We start from the raw sequence: 19,283 nt of genomic DNA on the forward strand, positions 1-19,283 counted from the left end.
ATTGTGGGCAGATAGGCGATCGAAGGAGGGGGCAAGAGGAATGATTATAAAGGTTCAGGTTCACTAGTTTCCTTTTGGGGGGATGGGGGAGATCAAGCAATTTTAAGTTAAAGATCAGTCTCTACATTCTCTTCTTTAGAATCGTGCAGGCTGGTGTTACCTCAGAGCCTATATTAGACTTTTTCATCTGCAAAATGAGAGGCTCTATGGGGATTAAGTTTTCCAGAAAGTATGTCTAGTAGGTGCTCAAAAATGCTAGCTGAAATTATCACTATGGTGGTAATGATTGTTGTTCTTACACGGTGAGAGACTTCAGTTTTCTGATCCACAGAGCGTGGGGACTTGAGGGAGGCCATTGCCAAGATCCCTTCTAGCTTTGACCATTCCTGATAGTAGGGTGCTCTGTGAAATACATTTGAGACATCCTGGATAAAGGACCACACAGGACTTGTGGTGGCTTGACTGACTCGGGAGGCTCAGCCACTCCTGACGCATTGGACATGACTCAACTGTCCTTGTACACACAAAACAATGGCAACCAAAACCAAAACCCAAATGGGTTATTCTAGCAATCCATTTATCTAGTTTCTTTACAGCCCTCAGTCCCAGCAGCACATTAAAGATATGGGCAGTCAAACCTTGGGCCCTACAGATACCTAGAATCCATGCAATTTGGTGACTCGTACAAACACACTCCCTTGGCTTCACTCCTGGCCACTCTGGACTTTCAGGTCTGGAGTTGGGGTGGAACATGTGTGGTGCCCCACTAATTCCCATCCCTCTCTTGGGCTACTCTAGACCCTCTTGGTCCTCTGTGGCTCTGGTTCCAGCTCTGCAGGGGCTCTGGACAAATTCATACCAGGTACCTCACCTCCTGTCCCAACTGTTCCTCTCCCCTGTTCTGGGGCTTCCATATTGACAACACCCTGTGGTTTGTATGCACAGCCTAGGGTGCAGGAGAGTTAATGCCCTGTGGGGTGAATTGTTGATCAATGGGAGATAAGAGCTGGTGGGTGCATTTATACAGGTTATTGGGGGCACGACCCTACAGACCGGCAAGCCTTCCCACTTGGTGGCAGCCCACTCAATAACACCATCTCATGTTGGCTCCACTCTGTCCTGCTTCCCTCCCCTTGTTCTTTGCTCCTGCTCCCTGGGAATGTGCTCCTGGGGACATAGCCCTGCCATGAGCCCTCTGCTACCCGCTCTGCTTTCTGGGGAACCCAGGCTAAGCCTAACTGGGTGATTGAGATTTGGGAGTTAGATTATTCACCGGTATGATAGACATAAAAACACGGTGAATTGTGGTGGGTGGAGATGCAAATAGGCCCGTGCAAACAGAGGGGAACCCCATGTGTCACAATTACTCAGGCTTTCAGCTATGAGTCATTGAAATGAAGTTTGGTGGTAGGTCTGGCTTCTGGCTGAAAACAAAACAGCAGGTTCAGGGTAGCCAATCGCCAATTCCAGCCACTCTGTGAAAAGCCACAGGGCCCCTCTGGCAGCTTTCAAGAAGCACCTGTAGAACAGACTTCGCTGAAGAGCGGCCTAGGATCTAACTGCAAAAATGGCAGAGTTGATGGAAAGAGGGTTGCTGGAGGGGAGGGGGGTGGAGGGCACGGGGTGGCTAGGTGATGGACATTGGGGAGGGTATGTGTTGTGGTGAGCACTGGGTGTTGTGTAAGACTGATGAATCACAGACCTGTACCCCGAAAACAAAATAATACATCATATGTTAATTAAAAACAAACAAAAAATGGCAGAGTTGAAAAAGAGAATGCATCGTCTTGACAGGCGTCCTAGTCAAGGTCAGCACGACAGAGAAGAGTGGAATCTGAGCTGTGAAATGGGGACACATTTGAGTAGATAAGCCTGAGAAGCTTGACCCGGGAGACGTCTTGAGCCCCCTTCTCCCCAGAGGACACTGTACCATGACATCTGCTGAAGCAGAAACCTTGCAGAATGTTCTTTCTCTACTGAAGATCCACCCTTCCACTCTTGACTATTTTAAGCAAATAACCAAAGTCAGGTGCCTGCATATCCTGGACAAGAAAATCAGTCGATGCTCTGGGAGAAAATAGCACACATATCATAGGACTCGTGGGCCCTGGCTACTGTGATGGGAAGAACCTGGGGTGGGGGGGGGGGCGTGAGAGAGTGGATTTTGAAACTGTTGGCTTGGGGGAGGGGTGAAAGATAAGCCTGGGTAAAGGGGACTTTTCCCCACTTGGGGGCCTTCATCCACAAATCGAGACACAGCGCTATGGCCACAATACCCACAGCTGGTCCTAATTAACTACTGAGCTGGAACTTAGCCTAGAGAAATGAAGAGGATATTAGCAGAACTTCCTGGACACAGTATCAAGGAAAGGTCAGAAGGATAAGTATGGACGTTGGAACTGATTTACTATGTAAGACCCGAGAACCGGTCAGAGGAGACACTGCCTTTATTAAGGCCACCAGCATCTCTGAAACACTCAATGGTGGCAGACCTCTGTCAGCCTGGTGTGGGCAGTGAGAGAGGTGCTACCAGCAATGGGAATGACAGGATTGCAGAATGGCAGAGGCCAGTATCTGCATTTAAACATCAAAGGAAGGTGAGTGTAATTATTGTGTTGGGAAGCAAGGCTGAACCAGCCATCAAGGTTCCTTGACCCACAGGGATCTATTTGGAGAGATGGCTAATGGATCACAGTGTTACTAGTGGGGAAAAGATGGGCACAACTGAGCAGGGCATGCTTATTTATATAATTAAAAAAGAAATCAAGAGCTCATGAGTAGAAGGCTAATGTCAGCTGTCATCATGGAAACCACATTCCTTCTCAAGTTCCCAAGGGAAAGTCAGTTCACAGGCCCAGAGTTCATTGTTCGAAAGGGAAGTCGAGTCCCCTTAAGGAAGGACCTTGCAACACCACCCTAAGTCTATATAGTGAATTTTTCCCCAATCTTTCCCCCGGGTAGACTTGAGATCATATTCCAGGGTACCTATGCACTAGGATAAAAGAAAGACCCAGAATTTCCAAGGACTGTGACAAGGGATCTCAGATAAGACTGACCGAAACCAGAGGACATCACATCCTCCTCTGCCTAGAATGAAGGCTTATGCAGGCCAAATGATAATCAAGTCCAGGCTCAAATCTAGCTGATGATGGGCCCTGTGATTATTTCCTCAGCCACAAAGTGGGGATTGTGATAATGCAGCAGCTACTGGCCCACACCACTCACTACTTCTGTGCACCATAACCAGATATCTTCCTACAGCAAACATCAGTGAGTCTTTGCCTATGGTCTTTCTTTAGCAGCTAGCCTATGCATGGAGAAGGTTGGGTTTGCCAGAGAGATAATTCCAGGTCAGAGAGATTGGAATGTCAGAATGTATTATGTCATGCCAGAGGGTCTCTCAGTTGACTATGTTTCCTAAGAGGTCCCAGGAGTCACCCCTCTGTAAAACAAAGAACGAATTAGTGAGAAGGCCACTGGATTATTGAGAACCTGAATGGTGGCCCAGGATTTATGGTAGGAGAGGCTGTTATGGAATTGGGCTCCCTAGTGTTAATGGTGATAACAGGGTTCCAGAATCGCAGAGCCCACGTGACAGCCCTAAATTGTCAGAGATATAATTACCACATTGGTGGGAAGAGTACCAAGAGTGCCTGGATCCACAGGGATATGTGGGAATGGCTAATGATAATTATGTTCTTGGAGTGAGCAGATGGGCAGTGTTATGGACTGAATGCTTATGTCTGCCCTAAATTCATATGTTGGAATCCCAACCCCCCAGTATGATGTTATTATGAAGTAGGGCTTTTGGGAGGTGATTTGGTCATCAGAGAGCCCTCATCAGTGGGACTAATGCCCTTATAAAAGAGACCCCAGAGAACTCTCTTGCCCCTTCTGCCTTGTGTAGACACAGAGAGAATGTGACCATCTATGAACCAGGAATTAGACCCTAAGCAGACACAGACTCTGCCAGCGCCCCGATCTTGAACTCTCCAGTCTCCAGAACCGTGAGAGATAAAAGTTTTTTGTTCAAGGCATCAAGACTATGGTATTTTTGTTAGAGCAGCCTGAAAGGACTAAGACAGGCAGCAAACAGGGTATTATTTGACTCACAAATCAAAAGATCAAGACCAGGTATCAGAAGGCTGATGTCACTACCATGATAGAAAAGTCATGATCTTTCATCAGTTTCCAAACCCGAAAGAGTTGTAAGATCTGAGCCTAGCAATTGAAAAGGAGGCCAAATCTTGAGAAACCCTGAAATACCACAACAAATACATATAGTGGCTATTCTCCCAATCCTTTCTTCAAATAGGGCCTTTAGTCATTTATGGAGGCATAATCAATATGGATTTCCCTAGAATTTGGCAGAACTTCACATTGGCCCCCTGACCTATTGAGTGAGTGTCATTAAATTTTTTTAAAAAGGAGAAAAAGAAAGAAAGGCCAACTGGAAGCTTCTTTTTCTTTTTTTTTTTTTAAAGATTTTATTTATTTATTTGAAAGAGATAGAATGAGAGAGAACACATGAGAGGGGGGAGGGTCAGAGGGAGAAGCAGACTCCCTGCCGAGCAGGGAGCCCGATGTGGGACTCGATCCAGGGACTCCAGGATCATGACCTGAGCCGAAGGCAGTCGCTCAACCAACTGAGCCACCCAGGCGCCCCAACTGGAAGCTTCTGAAACTACTCCCAACCCCTGGCCAAGAAAATAAATCAAGCCATACTACATCCTCGGTGGAATGACAGATCACTGCCTCCCTCAGAGATTTAAAGAATGAGCAGTGGTTCCCATTGTACTTTCCATTTCATTCATGGGCATATGGCCCTGCAAAACCCAGATGGATCATGTTGGATGATGGTGGACTACCATAAATTTAACAAAGATGTAGCCCTAATTATAGTTGCCCTTCCAGATTAACACAGCCTCTGACAACTGGTATGTGGCTATAGATTTAGCAAACGCATTGTTTTCGAATTCCATTAAGAAGGAGGCTCAAAAGCGGTTTGCATTCATGCGGGATGGAGAACAGCACAAACTCAGTCTTGTCCAGTCCTTGTTAATTCTATTGCTGTCAGTGGATTAACCACAGCTCCCCAGTAATACAGAACTCAGAGAGACAGAGAGAGATATTTTTTTTTTTTAAAGATTTTATTTATTTGACAGAGAGAGACACAGCGAGAGAAGGAACACAAGCAGGGGGAGTGGGAGAGGGAGAAGCAGGCTTCCCACAGAGCAGAGAGCCCGATGCGGGGCTCGATCCCAGGACCCTGGGATCATGACCTGAGCCGAAGGCAGACGCTTAACGGCTGAGCCACCCAGGCACTCCGAGAGAGATTTTTTTATAAAGGGTTGGCTCATGTGATTTAGGAGGCTGAGAAGTTCCATAATATGCCATCGGCAAGCTAGAGACCCAGGAAAGCCAAGGTGTGATTCAGTCTGAGTCCAAAGGCTTGAGAACCAGAACTGATAGTACAAATCCCAGTCTGAGAGAAGGAGACCATGAGATGAGATGTCCAAGCTTGAGCTGTGAGGCAGAAAAAAGGGGGTAAAAATTCCTCCTTCCCCCAACTTTTGTTCTGTTCACGCCCTCAACAACTGTATGATGCCCACCCGCACTGGAGCAGGCAATCTACTTTGCTGAGTCTACCAATTCAAACACTAACTCATCCAGAAATACTCTCATAGACACACCCAGAAAGAACGCTTACTATGGGCACCTTGTGGCCAGTCAAGTTGACCCATAAAACTAACCATCACACTCAGTGTCAAAATAGTTGAAGCAATGCTGTCCAACAGAACTATAATGTAAGTCACGTGTAATTTTAGTAACCACACTGAAAAAGTCAAAAAGCAACAAGTGAAATTAATAATGTATGTATTGACTTACCAAACATATCTAAAATATTATCAATTACAATATGTAATTGATATAACAATATTAATGAGATATTTTACATTATTTTTTCATACCAAATCTTCAAAACCTAGTGTATTTTTTATGGTTATAGCACATCTTAATTAGCCACATTTCAAGTGCTGAATAGCTACATGGAACTAGTGCGCTACCATATTGGACACTGCAGGTCTAAAGAACCCTTCATTGTCTGGACATTCTGCAGAACATCACTCTAGGACACTATATTGATGACATCATGCTAACTAGACCCAGTGAACAAGAAATGGCAGGTATTCTAGATGCCCTGGTAAGACACATACATGCCAGAAGGTGGGATATAAGCCCTACAAAGATTCAGGGGCCTGCCACACTGGTGAAATTTTTAAAACTGTTAGATATTTATGTAGAAAATAATTTAACTTGCCCAAAGAGAGGTCTGGCCTCAGCTCTTGGCTAGTAGGCAGTCATTTCTAGATTGTTGTAATGTCGTATCTGATAGAAGTGTTTTGTTATAACTTGGGCCAGCCATATTGTAACAATATGATTTGGGGTGGGGCCTTTGTATCACGTGGTGACCTCTGGAGGTGCTGCACACTGAGATCAGTTGCAAAGGCAATCAACCATGCTTGTGTGATGGAGTCCCAATAGAGACTTTGAACTCTACCCTTGGGTAAGCTTTCTGGTTGGAAATACTCCATCGTATTGTCATATATCAATGCCAGGAGAATAATACTCTCCTGACTCCATGGGGAGAGGACAATTGGAAGCTCTGTGTTTTGTACTTGCCTGGATTCTGCCCTATGCATTCCTTCCCTTGGCTGACTCTAACCTGTATCTTTTAGCAGTTAGAAATTATAGCTGTGGAATTCTTAATCTCAGGAAACAAACTGAGGGTTGCTGGAGTGGGGGGTAGGGTGGGAGGGATGGGGTGACTGGGTGATGGACACTGGGGAGGGTATGTGTTCTGGTAAGCGCTGTAAATTGTGCAAGACTGTTGAATCTCAGATCTGTACCTCTGAAACAAATAATGCAATATATGTTAAGAAAGAAAAAAAGAAGAAGAAGAATGTAGCAGGAGGGGAAGAATGAAGGGGGGGAAATCGGAGGGGGAGAAGAACCATGAGAGACGATGGACTCTGAAAAACAAACTGAGGGTTCTAGAGGGGAGGGGGTTGGGAGGATGGGTTAGCCTGGTGATGGGTATTGAGGAGGGCACGTTCTGCATGGAGCACTGGGTGTTATGCACAAACAATGAATCATGGAACACTATATCTAAAACTAATGATGTAATGTATGGGGATTAACATAACAATAAAAAAATTTAAAAAAGAAATTATAGCTGTGAAGGTAACAGCTATCAGTGAACCGAGGTTCCCAACTGGCTGAGCCACACAGGCGCCCTGAACCCCCAGCTATTTTTAATAATATTTGTTGGGCACCTGGGTGGCTCAGTAGGTTAAGTGTCTGCCTTTGGCTCAGGTCATGATCCCAGGGTCCTGGAATCGAGTCCCGCATCAGGCTCACTGCTTAACACGGAGTCTGCTTCTCCCTCTCCCTCTGCCCCTCCCCTGCCCACTCACACACACACTCTCTCTCTAACAAATAACATCTTTTAAAAAATAATTTTTTTTGTTTTTTTATTTCCTGAATTTTCATTATAATAGTCTAGGTGTGTATTTCCTTTTGTTTGGAGTTCATAGTGATTTTTTTTTTTTTAGAGAGAGTGTGCTAGTGGGGGGGGGTGGTGGAGAAGCAGAGGGAGAGAGAGAATCTTTTTTTTTTTTTTTTTTTTTTTAAAGATTTTATTTATTTATTTGAGAGAGAGAATGAGATACAGAGAGCATGAGAGGGGGGAGGGTCAGAGGGAGAAGCAGACTCCCTGCTGAGCAGGGAGCCCGATGTGGGACTTGATCCCAGGACTCCAGGATCATGACCTGAGCCGAAGGCAGTCGCTTAACCAACTGAGCCACCCAGGCGCCCCTGGAGAGAGAGAATCTTAAGCAGGCTCTATGCCCAGTGTGAAGCCCAACGAGGGCCTCGATCTCACGACCCTCAGATCATAACCTGAGCTGAAATCAAGAGTAGGACACTTAACTGACTGAGCCACCCAGGAGCCCCTCATAGTGATTCTTGAATTGGTAGGCTGGTTTCTGTCTTCACTTCAGGAAAATTGTCAGCCATTAACGTTTCAAATATCTCCTCTGCTACATTCTCTCTCTTCTCCCCTTCTGGGACTCTCATCAAGCATATGGTAGACCTCACTGTATTCTTCTCTATGTCTCTCACCTTCACTACATGCTTCATTCCGGATATTTTCTTCTGACTTGTCTTCCATTTTACAAATTCTCTCTATTGTAACCCTGCCTACAAATCCATCAATTTAGTTCTTGGTTTCAATTATTTTGTTTTTTTCAGTTCTAGAATTTCTAGTTGCTTCTTTTTCATCTATATTCTGTCAGTTTTTATACTTTCCAGTTCTCTGCCCAAATTTCCAATGTTCTTTTTTATATCCTTGATCATAATAAGCATAAGTATGTTCAAATCTATGACCAATAATTCCATACCTGGAGCTCCCGTATCACTATTTCTATTGTTTATCATTTTTCTTGGCTCTTGTTCCCAGCGTCTTATCTCCTCATGCACCTGGTATCTGTGATTGTGCCAGACATTATGTTTGAACAATCGTTTATGGAAATAATTTGAGACCTTGGGTGGTATTACCTTATTCCATGTGGATTTTTTTTTTTTAAAGATTTTATTTATTTATTTGACAGAGAGAGAGAGACAGTGAGAGAGGGAACACAAGCAGGGGGAGTGGGAGAGGGAGAAAGAAGCAGGCTTCCCGCTGAGCAGGGAGCCCGATGTGGGGCTCGATCCCAGAACCCTGGGATCCTCACCTGAGCCAAAGGCAGACGCTCAACGACTGAGCCACCCAGGCGCCCCTCCATGTGGATTTTTATTTGCTTCCACCAGGCACCCAGGGCACCAGGAATCAGAATTTTCTTGATGAATTGCTGGGGGTTAAGATTTCCTGAGTCACACAGATGACTTGAAGCTGGGTTGCCATCCCTGCAAAGGGCTGGTTTACTTCTGATGTAGCTTTTTCAGAATCCTGACCCAAAGCAAGCCTGGGGCTCCAAATTTTGTCCTAATGTCTGTGACATTATCAAAAGCATCACTCAGCTAGCTTCTCAGTCTCTTTTCCCTGAACAAGGAAGCTCCCAGAAAAGAGGCCCCAAATGCAGGACTTAATTCACTGGATTTTGTTTTTCTGCTCTCTCTTCATCTGATAATTTTTCATTATCTTCTTATTGCCTCAATGTCTTGCGGTTTTTGGGTTTAGTTTTCCTTTTTTAGTTTTCCACAGCAGGTGACTAGTCCAAATGACCTGCTTTACTGTTATTAGAAGTTATTTCATGAGAGGGAGGCATATGCAAGGGGACCTCCAAAGGCCAAAGGAAAGACTGAAGGAAAAGGCCAACAACTTCAGCTTGACAAGAAATGGTTTATTAAGGGGACTTATGGACAGAAGTGTGTCTTGGGCAGCTGTAAGAAAGTGGGTTTCCACAACCCCACCTCCAGTGAGAACTGCTTTTATAATTCTAGAGGCCGGGGAGTACATGCTTGTAGACCACCTGCGAAGAAATATTTGAGAGTAGTTGTGTATCATAGTCTTACCTCCAGAGCAGATCAAGGATGTTATGCCCCAGGGGTGTACGTAAGGAAGTCTCTGTTATGCATATTTAAGAGATTATTGTCATGTCTCCTACTTGTTTCGGGTTCCTTTGATGGCAAAAATGTGCACTAAACTCCCATTTATCTGGCATGATTAGAGACTATAGAAGAAATAAATTACATTAAGCCCAAATTGTTTTGATTTAGCTTTGATTAAAGCTAAACTCAGAGGCCACGATTTTTCTTAGAGATAAATTTTACAAAGCTGTGGATGCAAATGCTTTTGAGAATGTAAAACACTGGTTTAAGAATTAGCCTTTGAGAGTTGATGAGAATTGTAAGTTATAGCAATACATATTCTGAGACTTGTCATAAATCTGAGTTTGTTTTTATCTGGTACAGGGAACTTTTTTTTCCTATAGTGTCAAAAGATTTATTTGAATAATTTCCTTCAGGTTATGAATGTTTGATATAGACAACTACATTTGTTAGAATGTTTGTTATAGAATTTTTCTTTTTTTTTTTTTTTAAAGATTTTATTTATTTATTTGACAGAGAGAGAGATAGCGAGAGCAGGAACACAAGCAGGGGGAGTGGGAGAGGGAGAAGCAGGCTTCCTGCCAAGCAGGGGAACCTGATGTGGGACTCGATCCCAGGACCCTAGGATCATGACCTGAGCCGAAGGCAGACGCTTAACGACTGAGCCACCCAGGCGCCCTAGAATTTTTCATTAAATTTGTAAAAGGTGTTTTTATTCACTGGCTTTGTGATAATTACCTCGCTGATTTGTTGTGATTGATACAACTGTTATAAAAAGACTGTGAGGGGGCCGCCTGGGTGGCATAGTCAGTTAAGCGTCTGACTCTTGGTTTTGCGCAGGTCATGATCTCGTGGGTCGTAAGATCGAGCCCCATGTTTGGCTCGGCGCTCAGTGTGGAGTCTGCTTGAGACTCACTCCGTCTCTCCCTTTGCCCCTCCCCCCCCAAATTAATAAATTAATCTTAAAAAAAAAAAGACTGTGAGGATTCCCTTAAAATTTGTAATATAATGGGCGCCTGGGTGACTCAGTTGGTTAAGCGTCTGCCTTCGGCTCAGGTCATGATCTCAGGGTCCTGGAACCGAGTCCTGCGTTGGGCTCCCTGCTCAGGGAGAAGTCGGCTTCATCCTCTGCCCCTCCCTCCACCCTGGCTTGTGCGTGTGCATGCTTATCTCTCTCTATCTCTCAAAAATAAATAAATAAAATCTTTAAAAAATTAGGAATATAATTAAAGGGATTCCTTCTGGTGAAAACTCATTTTGTTTTATGTGTAAATTAAAGTGGCTTTAACAAATTAATTTAGAAATGCAATGCAGAATATCCAGTTTGCCACAACTGGGTATTCAGGCGAATGGAATACTCCTGCTTATTTTTATATTCTTGTTTTATTTCAACTTTATTCATCTGTGGGTCATCAAATTCCTACAGATTAAATGGTAGTACAGTACACTTAAAGCTTCCCTAAGCGTATAAACCCTTTAATGGGTGATGATTCAGAAGGCATCTGCACTACTAGCTATCACTCATCGCCTTGTATTTGCCCAATAAATAGACACTCCACGCTGGAACATCAGCTGAATAGGTATTAGCTGGAGGTGGAGAAAAAGACAGGAACAAGCAGTATGAGCAAAGAGCTTGGAGTCAGACTGACAGTGGTCCAAATCTTGTCTCTACCCCTTGCTAGCCTTGTGCTCCCTGGGTAAATTACTCTGAGCCTCAAGGTCATCATCTGTAAATTGGGGGGAATGATATTAAGCCATCTCATGGGGTCTTTTTTGGCGGGGGGAGAATGTAAAGGATACACTGAGATTGTGATTATAAAGCACTTAGTATACTGAGAGCACAGAAGTACTTAAGAAATAATGGCAGGTATTACTACCTCACTGAGAATACATATTCTGCTGCCTGGAGGAGTAAAGACAGCTCCAGAATTTCTGCTAGGAGGGCCTCAAGAGCAGTAATCACAAGGGAAGGCAGGGTAGGATGCTGCTTTTACATTGATTCTATGCTTAGTTAGAGAAAACGAGGAAGGGTTTACGACTTACAGGTATTAGAACATTCCCCCCATATTCCTTGGCACTGCTCCCGTTCAGTGATGATATTCAGGGGATTTCTTGCACTCCCTCTTCTGACCCAGGAAACTAACCAGTCAACAAATACAAAAAGGCGCTGCCAAGGGATTGGACTCTGGGGGAGAAGGGAAAGAGAGAAGGGCACTGTGCTTTCTTGCCAAGTGTGTGGATGCCCTGTCCTTACACTTCTGCTAGATCCCACTTATTCCCTTATATCAACTGCACCTCGGCCGCACTCTTCCTTGACTTCAGCCAATCTCCATTTCCTGGGAGCGAAGGGCAAGACCTTTGGTTTTATTGGCCACAGGCAGCAAAGTGGTCCTCCTGAGTGCAGCCACCTTATCGCTGGAGGACAGATCGCTGGAGGACAGACACTGCCCAAATCCCCTTGCTGCCTCTACTGAGGCCCACAGGAGTTAAACAGACATCCATTCTCAGCACCAACTCAGGTCGAGGATACACTCAGGCATCCAGAGCCTCGGCCAGTCTCTCTCGCTTCTGCCTGACCACACTCTCTTTACCCAGGCAGCAAGAGGTTCGATCTTTAGCTTTGGAGGTGACTCTCTAAGTTTGAAATCCAGGGTTCATCCCTAGTTAGCTTGTGACCTTGGGCAAGATATTTTTTTTTTTAAAGATTTTATTTATTTATTCATGAGAGACAGAGAGAGAGAGAGAGAGAGGCAGAGGGAGAAGCAGGCTCCCAAGGAGCAGGGAGCCCGATGCGGGGCTCGATCCCAGGACCCTGAGATCATGACCTGAGCCGAAGGCAGACGCTTAACCATCTGAGCCACCCAGGCGCCCCAAGATATTTTTCTGTGCCTAGTTTTCCCCACACCAAGACTGACCCAAGGACCATTATTAATCTGGAGGGTCCGGCACAGTAACTGCATAGAAAACTTTCAATAAATATCAGCTGTGACTACCTCACAGGCCCGGGACCAAAACAGACAAACCTATTAAGTTGCTCTAATTATATAGTGAAAAGACCCCGGGTTCTAATTATAGTCCCAACACTGACACTTAATAGTCTTGGACAAGTTGGACTCTTTTTGATCCTGTTGCCCTCGACCGACCGTCACGTGATGGACTTCACTGATGTTAAAAAAAAAAAAAAAAAAACCTCAGTGAACATTTATTGAGTGCTAACTTCCAGACTCCTTCCTCAAAGGAGTACCCCCAAGGCTACAATTATTACCCAATCAGCGCACTCACCAGGTGGTGAGGGACACTGGTGGGGGTTGGTGGGGGGGGGAAGACTTGTTTCCCTCTGCTTTAAGGATGGATGGAGGGCCAGAGTTACTGGGGAAAAGGCAGTTGAACAAAGCTTGAAGGATCCTTCTCACGAGTTTGCCTTGTAATTACTGGCGATGCTTTTATTTTACCGTCCCTTTCAAACTTGAGCACTGGTGCAGGGATTTGGTTCTGAAAATAAGCCCACTTCTCCTTTTTATTGCCGAGGTCACTGTGATTGAGAAGCCAGTGGAGCCGCATGAAGCAGGTTATGCCTCCTCTTCCCTCTTCGAGGCACCGTGACCTCCTGGTACCCGCGCGACCCGGGGCGGGGTGGGGGGCTCTGTTCGCCTGGGAGAGCAGGCCTGGCGGCGCAGGGCGCAGCTGCTCTGGCCGGCCAGCTAACTGGAACGGAGAAACAGAAGCGGCTAAGCCGGAGCGTGGCATTGCTGGCCTCGCCTTGTGTACGAGGGCACGCTGTGAGTGCCCACGGCCGGCCGCCCCAAACCTGAACACCGCGCCATACAGCTCCAAGGTCGCGGGGTTAGGGGGGCGCTCCGGCTCCGGGACGGTCACTTTCGCGCGGGATCTCTCCACCCGGGCCAGCGACGCGGGACCTGGGAAAGTGCACAGGCCGCACGCGCGCAGGGTCACGTGGGCGGGCCGGGCGCGTGCCCCCGCACCCTCGAGAGGAGGCGGGGATGGGGGGCGGGGCCGGCGGCGCGGCCTCCCGTGAAGCCTCGCGCGGGGAAGGACCGGAACTCCGGGCGGGCGGCTTGTTGATAATATGGCGGCAGGAGCTGCCTGGGCTTCTCGAGGAGGCGGTGGGGCCCACACCCGGAAGAAGGGTCTCTTTTCAGGCTAGTGCGGCGGCCGCTGCGGACCCGGAAGTCCGGGCCGGTTGCTGAATGAGGGGAGCCGGGCCCTCCCCGCGACAGTCCCCCCGCGCCCTCCGCCCCGACCCGGGCCCCGCCATGTCCTTCTTCCGGCGGAAAGGTAGCAGAGGGGGCTCCGGCGGGGAGTCAGGCCGGGCCTCACGGGCGGCGGTGGGGCAGGTGGGCCTGCACGGGCTTCCTCCCGGGTGGCGGCGAGGCCCTCGGCCTCCGCGCAGACCCCCCCCTGCGTGCCTTGCTTTGCTCCGGGACTCTGCAGGGAGGGAGAAGGTGGCCTCCTCGCGCGAGGTCAGAGGGGAATCGTCTCGCTGGTCCAAAAGTATTTGCCGAAGCCCGTACAAGTTAATGCCTGTTTGCGCAAAAACAGTTTTCGCGTTTGTGTGCGTGCGTGTCTAAACGGCGGATCCAGAAAAGAAATTCCTTTAGTACCGTGTTACGGAAGTCTCTGACTTTTCAGAATATTGAGGGTTTTATGTCTAAAAGCAACATGTGAAAAAGCTGTTTTCTTCAACTGGTGCTATTTTCTAGTTTCCCTTTTTTGGGGGGTGTGGGGAGGGGGAATCCTGCAGTTCCTAAAATAACATGACTTATTGCTAAAAGTTCCCTAATGAAGAAGATTATTTCTTTTGATGACTTAGCAAGTCGACTAACTATTGGAACGCTCACTTTGTAAACTACTTGTGTTTCTGATTTTCAGTTGTAATAGCTGCCCAGTTTTTAAGTAGAGGCAGCTTAATTTTGATCCTGGATAAAGTTGTTGTGTTGCATTCAAAATATATATCCAAAATGAACAAGTGGAGGTCTTTTTGGATGATAGTGGTTCTTTCAGTTCTTGTTATTTAAGAGAAAAGGTACAAGAGAAAAACAAAAAAAACACCAAACTGTATCAGGGACTTGGGTTCACATGACTGCTCTGCTACTTTCTGTCACCTGGGACAGAAAAGCGTTAACCCACTTTTTTCTCCTCTTTCAACCGAGAATTAGATGATTCCTAAAGGCCCCATTCAGATATGAATTCAAGAATTCCTTTTAAGTACAAGTAGAGTTTTAGTAACTGATGTCATGGGGTGAGTGAATGAAACTGTGATGAATGAATGAAAGCACTGCTGAATGAAGGAAACCTGTAAAATGGTACAAGGAAGCTTTGTTGATAAGGTATCTTGGTGTAGTTTATAGCTCTAATTTGTTTGACAGTGTTAAAGTAGGTTTTGTGGTTTTGTTTTTGTTTTTTTAAGGGGAAAGAAAGCATTCCATGTATAATGAGGCAGATTGCATGTTGCGTAATAGACCGTTGTCTCTGTTCAACAAATACTATTGAATGTCTGCTGCTTGGCAGGCACTGTGTTAGGCCCTCATTATTAAGCACTGAACAAGACTAAGTCCCTGCACCTATGGAGCTTATTGTCTGCTGGGGCAGACAGACAATAAATCTCTTTCAGTACCTGTGTGTATTTACAAATTGATAACATGTTCTAACACAGATAAGGTGAGAGGAGAAGCATATTTTGGTTTGATGTTAGAGAAAAGCCTCGGCAGGTGACCTTGACACTTAGAGCTGAGGGATCAGTAGGAGGTAACAGAGGCTAGGGAGGAGCATGTTCAAAGGTTGTGAGTCAAGAAAGAGTTTGGTGCCCTTCAAGAAAGGACGGAAGGCCACTGTGATTTGGGCTTAGGGAGGTAGACAAGATTCAGAGCTTTGTAGGCCATAGTTAGGTTTTATTCCAAATGCAGGGACACTATTTAAAAAAAAAAAAAATTTTTTTTTTTTTGAAAGAGAGCACAGAGGGGCAGGGGAGAGGGAGAGAATCTTAAGCAGGCTACATCCGCTTTGGGGCTGGATCTCATGACCCTGAGATCGTGACCTGAGCTGAAATCAAGAGTCAGACACTTAACCCACTGAGCTACCCAGGCGCCCCTTAAAAATTTTTAAAGAGGAATGATTTGATCTTATGTTATAAAAAGATCATTGTAGATGCTTTTTGCAGACTGAATGTGGCAAGAGTAGAAGCTGGAGATGCTTCTGTTTAGGGATCCCATCCAGTCTTTAAATATCATTTTTAAATACCACCTATATGCTGATGACTCCTGAATTTACATCTCCAGCTTGAATTCTCTCCCCTGAATTAGGAATGGTATATACATCCAACTGTTGGTCCACTTTGTACCTCTACCTAATAGATATAGTTATATCTATTAATAGAAATAATAGACTAACAGATGGATCTTTTACTAACTATATCTAAAATTTAACTCCAGATTTTTTGTCACCTCAGTAAATTGCATTTCTGGTCTTTTAATTGCTCAGGCTAAAACTTTAGTACCTTCTTGAACCTCTCTTTCTCTCCTACTCTATATCTACATAAGCAAATCTGCTAAGTCTACCCCAGAATGTAACCAAATTCAGCCTTTTCTCGCCATCCCTGACTATTAACTCCCTGGTCTAGGTGGTCATCTCTGTTTAGATTGGACAGTTAAGGAAGTCCTCTGAGAGGATGTCATTCAAATCTCAGCTTAAATGTTAAGAGGAAGCTGGTTTTATGAAAGTAGAGGAAGCAAGGGCGCCTGGGTGGCTCAGTCGGTTGAGTGTCCGACTCTTGATTTTGGCTCAGGTCATGATCTCAGGGTCATGAGATTGAGCCCTGCATTGAGCTCCGCACTGAGCGTGGAGCCTGCTTGGGGTTCTCTCTCTCCCTTTCCTTCTGCTCTTCCACCCCCCCACCTCCCCACCCCCCCGCAGCGCTTGCTTGTTTACCCGCTCGCTCTGTCAAATAAATAAATAAAATCTTTAAAGACAAAAGGGAAATAGAAAAAGCAGAGTTATGTTGCTGTAGGCTTCAATTTGGTTTCCCTTGTTCCATCCTTGACCCCTATGGTATATTTTCAAAATGCATTATGCCACATCTCTGTTCAAATTCCTCCAGTAGCTTCCTATACATGGCCCTCCTTAATCTAGTTCCCATTTCCTCTCTGTTCATCTCCTCCTCTCCTTTTCCATCACTGTTCTATTTATATTGGCCTCTTTGTTGTCAAATACATTCCCGCCTCAGGGCCTTTGCACTTATTTTTTCTCTCTGCCTGGAAACCTCTTCCCACAGACACCCACTATTTTGCTCTCTCATTTTCTTCGGGTTTTTGATCATTTGGCATCTTGGTGAGGCTTTCTCTGTTCATCTTACTTTTAACATTGCAGTCCCTAGCCCCTGCACTCCTATCTTGCCTACTTTCTCTACAGCATTTATCACCATCTACTTTTCTCTGTATTTTATTAAGATGGAAGCTGATTTTGTTCACAGCTGTATCCCCATGTCTAGGTCAGTGCCTGGGTATAGTTAGGAATTTAGTAAATATTTGTTGAATAAGTGAATAAAAACAAGAAAAAATATCCACTAGTAAAAAGTGCTGAGCAGGGAATTTAAACTGATGTGGGATTAGATCACAGGATGATAATATTTGTTCAGATAATAAGGGAAGGCTTGTCTGAGAAGATGGTATTTAGTTTGAGATCTGAATGAGGGGAGAGAGCCAGCCTCACAAAAGATCAAAGGAACTGCATTTTAGCCAGAGAGAACTAGAAGTACCAATGTCCTGAGGCAGCAATAGCTGGGTGTGTTTAAGGAACCTGAAGAAGGCTGGAACTTACTGGGTATGGGATATGTTTTGGAGATAGAAATAGCATAACTTGAATAAGTGATTGGAGTGAAGAAAAACTGGGAAAGCTTTGGGCTTAGAGCTTGGGGCAGGAAAAATTAAAAACTGTCTTTTGGCAATTGTGAGTTTGTGATAACACATCCATGTGGATACATCGAGGAGGCAGTGGGATGTATGAGTCTGTAGTTCCGGAAAGAGGTCGGAACGTGAGATCTGGTTCTGGCTTTAAAAATATTTTGCAGGGGCGCCTGGGTGGCTCAATCGGTTAAGCTGCTGCCTTAGGCTCAGGTCATGATCCCAGGATTCTGGGATTGAGCCCTGCATCAGGCTCCTTGCTCAGCAGGGAGCCTGCTTCTCCCTCACCCTCTGCCTGCCGCTCCCCCTGCTTGTGCTCTCTCTCTCTTTCTGTGTCAAATATATAAATAAAATCTTTTAAAAAGAAAAAATATTATGCATAACTGATGATTAATGACATGGGACTAGATCAGATCACCTAGAGAATACATAAAATGTGTGAATTAGTTGTGTTGAAAGGCTAAGGCTGTTGTAACAAAGATACACTGAAGTGTAATGGCTCAAACAAGATAGATTTTTTTATTACTCTCTTGAGTGTAACGGTCCAAGTTCATTGGGTGGCTTTGCTTCACAATCATTCAGGGATCACTTTCCTCCCATCTTGTTACACCTCTTTCCCTTAGGGTATGGTCTGTTTTGTCAAAACTGGGTCATAGCCCTTTCTGTCTGTCCTCAGTCCTTTGACCCATGGTAAGGAGGAAAGAGAAGCTTTGGCCAGAAAGTGGCACATAATCATTTCTTTTCATCTTCTATTGGTGAGAAGTTAGTCATATGGTCTATATAACTGCAAAAGCTTCTGGGAAATTAGAGTAATTAGCCAGCTAGTAACTAGCTACTAGGCTACAACCCCCCTGCTAGAAAGAGGAAAATGAGTTCTGTGGGCCAGGTAGCATTTCCTGCCATACTATACACAAAAACGGAGCCTAGGTGAAAGCTCTGGAGTTAAGCCAGCTTTTAGAAGTTAAGTTGAGGGGCACCTGGGTGGCTCAGATGGTTGGGTGTCTGCCTTCCACTCAGGTCATGATCTCCAGGGCCAGGGATCAAGCCCCCTGTCAGGCTCCTGGCTTGGCAGGGGGTCTACTTTTCCCTCTTCCTCTGCCTCTCCCCTTGCTTGTGCTCTCTCTTTCTGTCTCTCAGATGAATAAATAAAATCTTTAAAAAAATTTTTTTAAAAAGAAGTTAAATCGAGGAACGTGAACCATTGGCAAAGGAGAATCGAAAATAAAATGCCAGTTATATAGGAGTGTGATATCATGGAAGCTAAGAGAAGATAATGTTTCAAAAAGAAGGGAGTATTGTGTTGAATGTCACTTGCAAGATCAAGATAGAAATAACTACTCAGTTTGATAATGTGGAAGTAAATGATGACTTTGAGAGGGATATCAGTGGAATGGGTTGGAGGGAGAATGTGAAGTGTGGAAAGTAGCAAGAGTAAAAACACCCTTTTCAAGAAACTACAGTGAAAAGGAGCTGAAAGGGGCTCTTGGGTTAAGGGATTTATTTATTTATTTATTTATTTTTAAGATAAAAGATGCTAGAATATGTTTGTATGCTGATAGGAATGATCTGGTAGAGAGGGAGAAAATGGTACAGAAGAGAGAGGTGTTAAGTCCTGAGGGATGGGATTAAAGCCTGACTATACCAAGATTTGGTTAGGGTGTGCTGCTGTTGGGAATGGCAATTGGTAGGACCACTTGTATAAAGTTTAAAAACCTTCAATCAGTGCTGTATGTTGTTTATAGATACAGAAATATA

The 19,283-nt window shown here is 45.1% G+C and overlaps 1 protein-coding gene across 2 annotated transcripts in view; it reads left to right on the forward strand.

The window, feature by feature from the left end:
• Nucleotides 1–13,652: 13,652 nt before the first annotated feature.
• The window catches only part of AKAP10 (A-kinase anchoring protein 10), a 96,693-nt gene continuing 91,062 nt past the window's right edge, over nt 13,653–19,283 (forward strand). For both annotated transcript variants that reach the window (XR_013446038.1, XM_078067992.1), the window contains exon 1: nt 13,653–13,908. Coding sequence is in view for 1 of the 2 variants with exons in the window: in XM_078067992.1 (XP_077924118.1) it covers nt 13,821–13,908 (88 nt within the window). In the remaining variant the exon portion in view is untranslated. The remainder of the gene's footprint in view (nt 13,909–19,283) is intronic.

The sequence above is a fragment of the Halichoerus grypus genome, chromosome 2 (genome assembly GCF_964656455.1).
Source record: "Halichoerus grypus chromosome 2, mHalGry1.hap1.1, whole genome shotgun sequence".
NCBI lineage: Eukaryota > Metazoa > Chordata > Mammalia > Carnivora > Phocidae > Halichoerus > Halichoerus grypus.